Below are 12,293 nucleotides of genomic sequence, written 5' to 3' on the forward strand. Positions count from 1 at the left end.
GTAATTTTCTTCTTTTATTTCTTGATTTCATATATTATTAAAAATAGTCTAACCCATTTGGGGTGAATTATAATGTAGTGTGGTTCAGAGCATGGGCCTTTGGGCCAGAAGGTCTTATGTTTCAGGGAAAATCGTTTACCCTCTTTTCTTCATTGGCTTTTAGAGATAAGAAAATCATTCGTATATTTGGGATCATAATGGATTAATGGATTAAATGAAGTGACATGGTAGATACTTAGTACAGAGTAGGTGTTAAAAATGTGGTAGGATACAATAATAACAATAAATTAGTGGGTAGAGAGTTTTGTTTATGATAAAATAATAAACAAAGCCACATTTTGATTTGTTTCCCCTCCATGGCTGATATTTTGTATTCTTTTTTAAAACCTGTATGTGGGTTTGGAAATACTCGTTAGTCTAGAACCGACACTTCTGATGCTCTTGGTAATGGTGAATTATTGTTTTCTCTCATGGTGTATTTTTAAAATTGATATATCACAAAAATTGAGATCTAAAGTTCACCCCTTTACAGTGTACAAATCTATATTATAGTATATTTGTAATGTTTTAGTATATTTATAAAGTTGTGCAACCATCCACCACTGTCTAATTCCAGAGCAGTTCCATACTCCAGAGAGAAACGCTGTGCCCAGTAGCAGGCATTCCCCTGGGCCCCCTCCCACAGCACCTGGAAACCACTCATTATTTTCTGTCCCTATGAATTTGTCTATTCTGGACATATGGTGTGTATTATGCAATATTTAGGTTTGGGGCCTGGCAGCTTTCACTTAGCATACTGTTTTCAAGGTCCATCCATGCTATGATATAATTCAGCACTCTGCTCCTTTTTGTGGTTGAGTGATAGTTCATTGTACAGATATACCACACTTTGTTCTTCCAGTCATGACTTGAGGGTTGTTTTGGGTTGTTTCCAGTTTGGGGGTCACATGGTAACTTTATGTTGAGCCTTTTGAAGAACTGTTTTCCAAAGCATCGATAACATTTTACATTCACACCAGTGATGTATGAGGGTTTTGATTTCTCCATGTCCTTACCAAGGCTTCTTTATTGTTCATCCTTTAAATCACAATTATTGTAGTATATATAATGTGGGGTCTCATGGTAGTTTTGATTTTATGTTTCCTTGATGGCTAATGTTGTTGCTTGTCTTTTCATTTGCTCATTGGCTGTTAGTATATCTCTTTAGAGAAATATCTATTCAAATCTTTTGCCTATTTTGAACTGTTGTGTTTTTTGTTGTTGAGTTATAAGAGTTCTTTATAAATTCTGGACTCGGGTCCCTTATCAAATACATGATTTGCAAATATTTTCTCCTGTTACGTGGATTGTTGTTTTCACTTTCTTGATGATGTCCCTTGATCATAACACATTGGTTTCTCTTGGAGAAAGTAGAACTTTGGAGACAGATCCAGTAATGGAAAGGACCTACTGTTGTATGCATTGAGGAACTTTATTGTATTTAATTCAATGTAATTCACCAAGCTAATTGTGCTCCTCAGTTCAGTTCAGTTCAGTCACTCAGTTGTGTCCGACTCTTTGCGACCTCATGGACTGCAGCATGCCAGGCCTCCCTGTCCATCACCAGCTCTTGGAATTTACTCAAACTTATGTCCATTGAGTCAGTGATGCCATCCAACCATCTCATCCTGTCGTCCCCTTCTCCTCCCGCCTTCAATCTTTCCCAGCATCAGGATCTTTTCAAATTTTGCTCCTACTCAATGCAAAAAAAAAAGAAAAGAGGTAAACTAAGTTATATTTTATGGAGTATTCAGGACAAAATAAAACCTGGTTCCCAACTGAAGGTACCTAAAGATGTTAGCTGGTTATATTATGAAAGTTTGATACATTGGATTCTGTATATATTGGACTTAACTTTTATATATCCTCTTATAATATCTGGGAAGAAGAGAATAATTTTGAGCTTACATTAAAGATTTAGTCAGTGCTGATTTAATAGTAGAAGAGTATTGTTATTCTTAAACCTTTCCTCTTTTATTTATATAACATATACTGTTTAGCTATGAATTTAGGTCGATAGGGATACTTTTGAAAAAAACTGAGGTCTGACCGACATATGACATTATGTTAGTTTCATGATAACTTAATGGTATTTGTATATATATTGCAAAACGATCAGCACAGTAAATCTAGTTAACCTTCAGTGATACTTGTTTTAAAGCTTGTTTCTGCTCACCTGTTCCAGAGCTAATGCAGACAGAACTGCATCACATCCAGACCCTGTTCATCATGTCTGAGATCTTCAGGAAAGGGATGAAAGAGGAGCTGCAGCTGGACCACAGCACTGTGGACAAAATCTTCCCCTGTCTGGACGAGTTACTTGAAATCCACAAGCATTTCTTCTGTAGTATGAAGGAGCGAAGGCAGGAATCCTGTGTTGGCAATGACAGGAATTTCATCATCGGCCGAATTGGAGATATTCTAGTACAACAGGTGAGAAAGGTTTGAAAGTCTTAAAATCTCAAAGCTTAAAGGTACAGGCTCTCTAGTGTTCAAAGCCTGCAGGGAACTGAAATTGATTTCATTACGATTATTGACAGTTGGTTTTCTTTTGTTTGATGCTGGTATGTGAGACCGATATCTGAAAGCTTTTAACAGCCAGTGAATGGCTCTTCTGTGTTGCAGGATGCCTGGCTCATCCATCTGTCTATCACTGTCTCCAGAAGGAGGCGCAGCCACAGATGAATTCCTTATGAAAATTCACTTCTTTTTTTTAATATAAATTTATTTATTTTAATTGGAGGTTACTATTGTATTGGTTTATTTGTATTGTATTTATTATATTTATTTTGTTTATTTATTGTGTTGTATTTATTTATTTTAATTGGAGGTTACAATATTGTATTGGTTTTGCCATACATCAACATGAATCTACCACGGGTGTACATGTGTTCCCCATCCTGAACCCCCCTCACTCCTCCCTCCCCGTACCATCCCTTTGGGTTGTCTCAGTGTACCAGCCCCGAGCATCCTGTCTCATGCATCAAACCTGGACTGGCGATTCATTTCATATATGATATTATACATGTTTCAGTGCCATTCTCCCAAATCATCCCACCCTCTCCCTCTCCCACAGAGTCCAAAAGACTGTTCTATATATCTGTGTCTCTTTTGCTGTCTTGCATATAGGGTTATCGTTACCATCTTTCGAAATTCCATATATATGCATTAGTATATTGTATTGGTGTTTTTCTTTCTGGCTTACTTCACTCTGTATAATAGGCTCCAGTTTCATCCACCTCATTAGAACTGATTCAAATGTATTCTTTTTTTTTTTTTAATTTTATTTTATTTTTAAACTTTACAATATTGTATTAGTTTTGCCAAATATCGAAATGAATCCGCCACAGGTATACCTGTGTTCCCCATCCTGAACCCTCCTCCCTCCTCCCTCCCCATATCCTCCCTCTGGGTCATCCCAGTGCACCAGCCCCAAGCTTCCAGTATCATGCATTGAACCTGGACTGGTGACTCGTTTCATACATGATATTATACATGTTTCAATGCCATTCTCCCAAATCTCCCCACCCTCTCCCTCTCCCACAGAGTCCATAAGACTGATCTATACATCAGTGTCTCTTTTGCTGTCTTGTACACAGGGTTATTGTTACCATCTTTCTAAATTTCATATATATGCGTTAGTATACTGTATTGGTGTTTTTCTTTCTGGCTTACTTCACTCTGTATAATAGGTTCCAGTTTCATCCACCTCATTAGAACTGATTCAAATGTATTCTTTTTAATGGCTGAGTAATACTCCATTGTGTATATGTACCACAGCTTTCTTATCCATTCCTCTGCTGATGGGCATCTAGGTTGCTTCCATGTCCTGGCTATTATAAACAGTGCTGTGATGAACATTGGGGTACATGTATCTCTTTCCCTTCTGGTTTCCTCAGTGTGTATGCCCAGCAGTGGGATTGCTGGATCATAAGGCAGTTCTATTTCCAGTTTTTTAAGGAATCTCCACACTGTTCTCCATAGTGGCTGTACTAGTTTGCATTCCCACCAACAGTGTAAGAGGGTTCCCTTTTCTCCACACCCTCTCCAGCATTTATTGCTTGTAGACTTTTGGATCGCAGCCATTCTGACTGGCGTGAAATGGTACCTCATAGTGGTTTTGATGTGCATTTCTCTGATAATGAGTGATGTTGAGCATCTTTTCATGTGTTTGTTAGCCATCTGTATGTCTTCTTTGGAGAAATGTCTATTTAGTTCTTTGGCCCATTTTTTGATTGGGTCATTTATTTTTCTGGAGTTGAGCTGTAGGAGTTGCTTGTATATTTTTGAGATTAGTTGTTTGTCCGTTGCTTCATTTGCTATTATTTTCTCCCATTCTGAAGGATGCCTTTTCACCTTGCTAATGGTTTCCTGTGTTGTGCAGAATCTTTTAAGTTTAATAAGGTCCCATTTGTTTATTTTTGCTTTTATTTCCAATATTCTGGGAGATGGGTCATAGAGGATCCTGCTGTGATGTATGTCGGAGAGTGTTTTGCCTATGTTCTCCTCTAGGAGGTCTATAGTTTCTGGTCTTACATTTAGATCTTTAATCCATTTTGAGTTTATTTTTGTGTATGGTATTTGAAAGTGTTCTAGTTTCATTCTTTTACAAGTGGTTGACCACTTTTCCCAGCACCACTTGTTAAAGAGATTGTCTTTAATCCATCAAATGTATTCTTTTTAATGGCTGAGTAATACTCCATTGTGTATATGTACCACAGCTTTCTTATCCATTTATCTGCTGATGGACATCTAGGTTGCTTCCATGTCCTGGCTATTATAAACAGTGCTGCGATGAACATTGGGGTACACATGTCTCTTTCAATTCTGGTTTTCTCGGTGTGTATGCCCAGCAGTGGGATTGCTGGGTCATAAGGCAGTTCTATTTCCAGTTTTTTAAGGAATCTCCACACTGTTCTCCATAGTGGTTGTACTAGTTTGCATTCCTACCAACAGTGTAAGAGGGTTCCCTTTTCTTAATGTGATGAGCTGTCTAAAAACATGCCTCCCCCATTGGCCCTTGATGGTCTCATCAGTAGTTGCAAAATAAGCACTGCCTAATTTTAGGAGTGAGGCAGATCTTATCACGAGAGCCCTGGAGTTCATGCCTGAGAGATAAGCAAGTTTCATTAGAAGGAGGCACTTTTTAGGTGCTTGGGATGTTTGAGGCATCAATGAGAATAGGCTGTGCCACTCATCTGTAAAAAAATAATGTATTGTTGACAATTTGTATTGGCCCCCCATCTCTCTGAAAGAAGCTGTCCATTTAAAACATGCTAATGCGTGCATGCGTTCTCAGTCGTATATAACTCTTTGTGACCCTATGGACTGTAGCCCGCCAGGCTCCTCTGTCCGTGGAATTTTCCAAGCAAGAATACTGCAGTGGGTTGCCATTTCCTCTTCCAGGGAACCTTTTCCACCCAGGGATCAAACCTGCATCTCCTCTGCCTCCTGCATTGCAGGTAGATTCTTTACCGCTGAGCCACTGGGGAAGCCCCAGAACATGCTAATGCAGAAATTAAATAACATGCATCCAGCAGCCTTAAAATGGCTGGGACTTTTAAGGTACTTATATTACCTCACCCCATGGACTGCAGCCTACCAGGCTCCTCCGTCCATGGGGTTTTCCAGGCAAGAGTACTGGAGTGGGTCGCCATTGCCTTCTCCAAATCTTCACTATACAGTGAGGTAAATATTATTTTCCCTAAAACTGAAGTATGGAGAAGTAATGACTTTCCCAAGTTCACACATCTTGTTAAATGGCATAGTTGGGGTTTGAGTTAAGAATATGTTATTTTGAGATACCATGGGAACATGCTGGGCAAGCTTGCTACCATCACTAGTCTTTAAGTCCCAGTAAGGTAGGGAGTCTCATCTGTTTGGTTACTACTCTATTTCAATACCTAGAACAGTGCTGGGTACTATAAATATTTATAGAATGAATGGGCCTGCAGTGCAGGAGACCCGGGTTCAATTCCTGGGTCGGGAAGATCCCCTGGAGAAGGAAATGGCAGCCCACTCCAGTATTCTTGCCTGGACAATCCCATGGACAGAGGAGCCTGGCAGGCTACGGCCCATGGGGTTGCAAGAGTCGGATACAATTTAGCAACGAAACCACCACCGCAAACACACCAGGTATTCACTCCAGGGCTATATTTTGTAGTTGCTTAAAGCTTTTTGAGGAAGGGCATGGATATCTCTCACTAGTTACTTTAGTTTGGCTTTCTCTAAGTAGATGCCAAAATGTCACGTTCAGAATTTAATTTTATATCAGTTTCGCCCTGTCACAGACACCAAAGGAGTTTAGTTGTTGGTCTATAGACTAAACATTTAAATATACTTAAATACAAATATTTGTAATACACAAAAAGAAAAAAAAATCCTGACAATTGCCCCAGATCTTTTCCCTCATGTCTCACTGTGTAAAAATCCACACTAGTGTTAAGTTCCTAATCAAAGTGCTTAATGTTTTGCATCTTATCTTTAAAGTCCTTGACCTGTCTGTCGTCATAATTCACCCCAAACATATACAGTGCCAGGTTAAGAGACAATAAAGTACTTTGCAAGACAGTTTGAATTAAAATGTCTAATTGTGTCTTTGTGAACTTGAATCTGAGGGCTTCCAAAAATGAAGTGCAAAATTATTTTATCATTTGAAAGTATTTCCATCTATCTTTCTTCCTTTGATACAATCATGACTTTTAATTCTAATCACTTAAAATAGTTTTTTGTTCTTTCATCGCTTTCATAGTTGACAGAAGTTTCACATTTCTACCAGTTTTTAATTTAATTTGTGTGGAAATTGAGGACAAGGTTTGGGAAGCTGACTGTTAGCACAGGGTAAAGCCTGGCAGTCTTTGGGATAAAGCACACACTTCTCCAACTGGGGGGAAATCCTTGGTATTCAGAGAAAGGATTAAGTCTGCTTTTGTGTTCCTGTTCGCGGACACGCTTAGTCGGTGTGGCGGGCTTCCTTCCAGTTCTGTGTAAATAAAATTGTCTCCTGAACAATATAGAAGCAAAGTCCTCAGCCAGCGGCTGTGGGAGTGGCTCTGTGGGAACAGAGGGCCAGCAAGCTGCTGAAGGGCGTGTGAGCGGGTCTGGGGAAATCCCACATTCCAGTCTTAGGCTCCAGACCTCAGGAGGCTGACTGGAATGTGATGGTAATTTAGTCAGTGGGAACTTGTGTTGGTGAGGAATTCTGAGCATGTGGAGCATGGTGGGTATATAGCAATGGTTTTCCAATTTCAGGTACATAGACGTCTCTTAAAGCTTAAGAATGAGATATCCTATGTACCCACTCCCTACCTAGAGTGTTGTTTGATAGCACTGGGTCTGGGGTTTGGCATTTTAAAATTATTTCCCACCAATAATAATCTCATTATGTATCGGCTGAGGTGCTGATAGAGATACAACAAAATTACAGAACGTTGCTGTCATCATGAAGATTCCTCCTCTGGTCACTTTATAGCCGCACCTCCTTCTCTCCTGTCTCCAACTGCTGGCCATCACTAATCTGTTCTCTGTCATTTCAATCATGACATATGTGTCATATATACGTTGTACAGATTATATACACTGTATGTCCCTTTTGGATTGACTGCTTTTCACTCAGCACAATTCTCTCCATCATTGAGATGGCTGTGTGTGTCAGTTGTATGCTGTGGTGTGGATATGCCACAGTTTCTTTAATCGTTCACTTATTCAAGAGCACCTGGTTATTGCTGGTGTGCTCAGTTGCTCAGTCGCGTCCAACTGTTTGTGACCCTGAGGACTGTAGCCCACCAAGCTCCTCTGTCCATGGGATTTCCCAGGCAAGAATACTGGAGTGGCTTGCCATTTCCTCCTCCAGAGGATCTTCTTGATCCAGAGATTGAACCCACGTCTCCTGCATTGGCCAGCAGATTCTTTACCACTGAACCTTCTGGGAATCCATGCACACGTGAGCACATGAGCAGTCACATGCAGATTTATATGCATATTTAAAGTATCATTTCTCTGGGATCAGTGCCTGGGAGTACAGTTTGTGGGTTGTATGGTTGGTAGTTGCATGTTTAATTTTATAAGAAACTGCCAACTGTTTCTCAGAGTGGATGTAACATTTTACATTCCTATCAACAGTGTACTGGTAAGCCAGTTTCACCACGCCCTCACCAGCATTTGGAATCGTCACTGTATTTTATTTAACTATTCTGAGCGGTGTGTAGTAGTGTCTCGTTGCGGTTTAAATCACGTGTCCCCAGTGGCTTATGATACTGGACGTCCGTCACGTGCTTACTGGCGTGTATGTGCATGTCCTCTCCAGTGAAATGTCTGTCCTTATCTTTTGCCCATTTTCTACTTGGGTTGTTTTCTTACTGTTGAATATTGTTATTTTTTATCTATTCCAGAGACTAACCTTCAGGCAGATGGGTAGTTTGTGAATATTTTCTCTAAATCTGTAACTTCTGTAATTTTGGTAAAGTTCAATATGTCAGGTTTCAGGCTCTTGGTTTGAAGTCTAAGAACTCTTTATCTAGCATGAGATTCCAAAGATTTTCTCCTATGTGTCTTTTTCTAGTTTTACATTTTTAAGTTTTATAGGTTTATGTTTTACATGTAAGTCTGTGATCCATTTGGAGTTAATTTTTGTATAAAATACGAGACTTTGGTCAAGAATCTTTTTTATTTTCATCTGTGGATGTTCATCTGCTGTAATATTGTCTGTTGAACGGGGCTGTCCATCTTCCAATAAATTGCTTTGCTCTCTGTCCAAATCTGTTGGGTGTTTTGGGTTCCTATTTTGTTCCATTGATGTGTGTGTATCATTCCATAGTGATAGTTATGACCGTATATGGTAAATCTTGTTATGTAATAATATATCTAATAATAAGTTCTATAATAAATCTTGATATTGAGTAGACAGCTCTTTCACTTTATTATTTTTCAAGATTATTTTTAGCTATTTTGGTTCCTTTATCTTTGGTATAAATTCTAGAATAATCTTGTCTAGATCTCTAAAAACTTACTAGGTTTATTAAGAATTGCATTAAACCTTTTGAGGAGAAGTGACATTTTTAGTGTGTTGAATCTTCTAATCTATGAACGTGGTGTTTATTTAAATCTTCTTTGATTTCTTTTGTCAGCATTGTGTAGTTTTTAGCACACAAGGTCTCTGTATGTTTTGTTAGATTTGTACCTGTGTATTCTTGTTGGTGGTTTAAGAATCATTTCCTGAGATGTATTTGCCTCAAACAGATAAAACTGTGAGCAAAGTTGAAAAGTCCAGAAATAGTGATAAACTTTCTAAGGGGGTGTAGGTGTATTTTGGTTTCTGTTGCAGTGATCTTCAACATGGATGTGTATGTGTGGGGTCATCAGAGTCTGAAAGACTGGCATTCACATTGCTCAGCAGATTCTCTGCATACCAGCTTATGATTCTAAGTGGGTTTCTTTGTAGATTTTTCAACAGAGATTTTTCTACAGGTTCAGTTCAGTTCAGTCGCTCAGTCGTGTCTGACTCTTTGCAACCCCATGAATCGCAGCACGCCAGGCCTCCCTGTCCATCACCAATTCCTGGAGTTTACTTAAACTCATGTACATTGAGTCGGTGATGCCATCCAGCCATCTTATCCTTCTCTTCCTTCCTTGAGAACTTCCTTGAGAAGGGGACTTCCTTGTCGTCCCCTTCTCTTCCTGCCCCCAATTCCTCCCAGCATCAGGTTCTTTTCCAGTGAGTCAACTCTTCACATGAGGTGGCCAAATTATTGGAGTTTCAGCTTTAGCATCAGTCCCTCCAATGAACACACAGGATTGATCTCCTTTAGAATGGACTGGTTGGATCTCCTTGCAGTCCAAGGGACCCTCAAGAATCTTCTCCAACACCACAGTTCAAAAGCATCAATTCTTCGGTGCTCAGCTTTCTTCACAGTCCAACTCTCACAGCCATACATGACCACTGGAAAAACCATAGCCTTGACTAGACGGACCTTTGTTTGCAAAGTAATGTCTCTGCTTTTCAACATGCTATCTAGGTTGGTCATAACTTTCCTTCCAAGGAGTAAGCGTCTTTTAATTTCATGGCTGCAGTCATCATCTGCAGTGATTTTGGAGCCCCCCAAAATAAAATCTGACACTGTTTCCACTGTTTCCCCATCTATTTGCCATGAAGTGATGGGACCAGATGCCATGATCTTCATTTTCTGAATGTTGAGCTTTAGGCCAACTTTTTCACTCTCCTCTTTCACATTCATCAAGAGGCTTTTTAGTTCCTCTTCACTTTCTGCCATCAGGGTGGTGTCATCTGCATATCTGAGGTTATGGATATTTCTCCTGGCAATCTTGATTCCAGCTTGTGCTTCTTCCTGCCCAGCGTTTCTCATGATGTACTCTGCATATAAGTTAAATAAGCAGAGTGACAATATATAGGTTTTTGAAATCCTCAGTCCCTGATTCTACTTGTGACCATCAGTTAATGAATTGGCCTTCTGGTTACTCATCTTTCTCTGTCATCTTGGTTAATAATAACCTGCCTCTTGATCCATTTGTGATGACAAATCAAGCTCCTACCTGAGCACTGAGTTTGTGGACATGGTCAGTTAGCCAATGTGAATGTCAGTTTTCCTGAGGATCCCTGAATATGCCCCATACCCTTCCTTCAATCTATAAAAGTATTAAAACTGCAAATCGAAATTATAAAGTTGCGTAAACACCCAGAACATAGAAGATAGCAAATGTTTTTCATTTGGCTATTGATAATTGAGTTAGTTCAATATCATATAATCACATTATGTTGATGTCTTCCTCTTACCTATTGATTACTTACTCTTTCTTTAAAAGGTATCTGTGGAAGATAACTGATTATGGTCAGAAATCCCAGGAATTTATTCTTTATTTGCAAAGAATGCATTGAACTATATGAAAATTGCATGTTCTTTTTAGTGTTTAAAAGGTGAAAGTGAAGTTGCTCAGTTGTGTCCAACTCCCCATGGACTGTAGCCTACCAGGATCCTCCGTCCATGGGATTTTCCAGGCAAGAGTACTGGAGTGGGGTGCCACTTCCTTCTCCAGAGGATCTTCCCGACCCAGGGACTGAACCCGGGTCTCCCTCATTGCAGGCAGACACTTTACCCTCTGAGCCACTTAGAACTGACTAAATTTTCAAACCATCATTGAAATGTTATTTTTCTCAGTTTTCAGAAGAAAATGCAAATAAAATGAAGAAAATATATGGGGAATTCTGTAGCCATCACAAAGAGGCTGTTAGCCTCTTTAAAGAACTCCAGCAGAATAAAAAGTTTCAGAATTTTATTAAGGCAAGTATTTTAAAACTCTTACAAAATGGTAAGCCAATGTAAAGTTCGTGCTTGTTTTTTACATGATCTAAGCAAGGTTCACATCTAGATACTGTTTTTCAGGGAAGAAGGAAGTGATATGTGTGTGGCAAAGATAGAAGACTGCTTTTTCTGTGTTAGTAAAATATTTCTCCCAAATCATTTACTTTTGTATTTATATTTGTGAAGACATGTTCTCCATACTTCTGAGCACCTTTGTCGTATCTTATGAAGCTACTTCATGCTGTGACAAGTAATAAGTCAGAAGAGTCACAGTAAAGATAAAGAATCCACTTCAGCCCCACTGGATTAATTGCAAGCAAATCTGTGACGCACCTCATTTCATATATAACTTGTATCTCTGAACAATATATATTTTAAAAATTACAGTGGCGTTATTGCACTTAAATAAACAATAATTCTTTAATATCTTTAAAGAGTTGGCCAGTGTTCAAAATTCCCTGATTATCTCATAAAATAGGATTGCTTAAATTAGGATCTGACCAAGGTTTAGATATTGTATGCAGGGCTTATGTCTTTTAAATCACCTTTAAATTGAATGTGCCCCATCCCATTTTTTGGTGTCCAACTTATTGAAGGAATTTGTCCCTTAGAGTTTCACAGACTCTAATTTTTTTATCTACCTTTTTAGGAATGCTACCAGATTCTCTCTTTTAAAAAAATACATGGGTATTAAGAACTTGAAAAGAAGACTGAGGTTTTTAGAAAAAAAGTTGCCCTGATTAGAGGAAACTTTAAGGACTATTCTAAAGAACAACATACGTAGAGGAAAACCTGTTGGGAAAACAAATAGTTAATTGCAAACTCCTGTTCAAAATATAACTGATTTCTGACTGCTTTTCAAAACTTTTGCTATTCATGAATCTTAGCACTTATATGTATTAAAACTTGCTCATTTTGGAATTAACTGTATCAGAGTAA

The 12,293-nt window shown here is 38.9% G+C and overlaps 1 protein-coding gene across 22 annotated transcripts in view; it reads left to right on the plus strand.

The window, feature by feature from the left end:
- Positions 1-12,293, plus strand: part of ARHGEF28 (Rho guanine nucleotide exchange factor 28) — a 342,857-nt gene that overhangs the window by 266,531 nt on the left and 64,033 nt on the right. For all 22 annotated transcript variants that reach the window (XR_015148969.1, XM_086362143.1, XM_086362150.1 and 19 more), the window contains 2 exons: positions 2,225-2,472; positions 11,211-11,333. Coding sequence is in view for 21 of the 22 variants with exons in the window: in XM_086362143.1 (XP_086218269.1) it covers positions 2,225-2,472; positions 11,211-11,333 (371 nt within the window). In the remaining variant the exon portion in view is untranslated. The remainder of the gene's footprint in view (positions 1-2,224; positions 2,473-11,210; positions 11,334-12,293) is intronic.

Source organism: Bos grunniens, chromosome 20 (assembly GCF_055505025.1).
Source record: "Bos grunniens cultivar Pamir isolate PY7600 chromosome 20, Bosgru_T2T1.0, whole genome shotgun sequence".
In the NCBI taxonomy this organism is placed as follows: domain Eukaryota; kingdom Metazoa; phylum Chordata; class Mammalia; order Artiodactyla; family Bovidae; genus Bos; species Bos grunniens.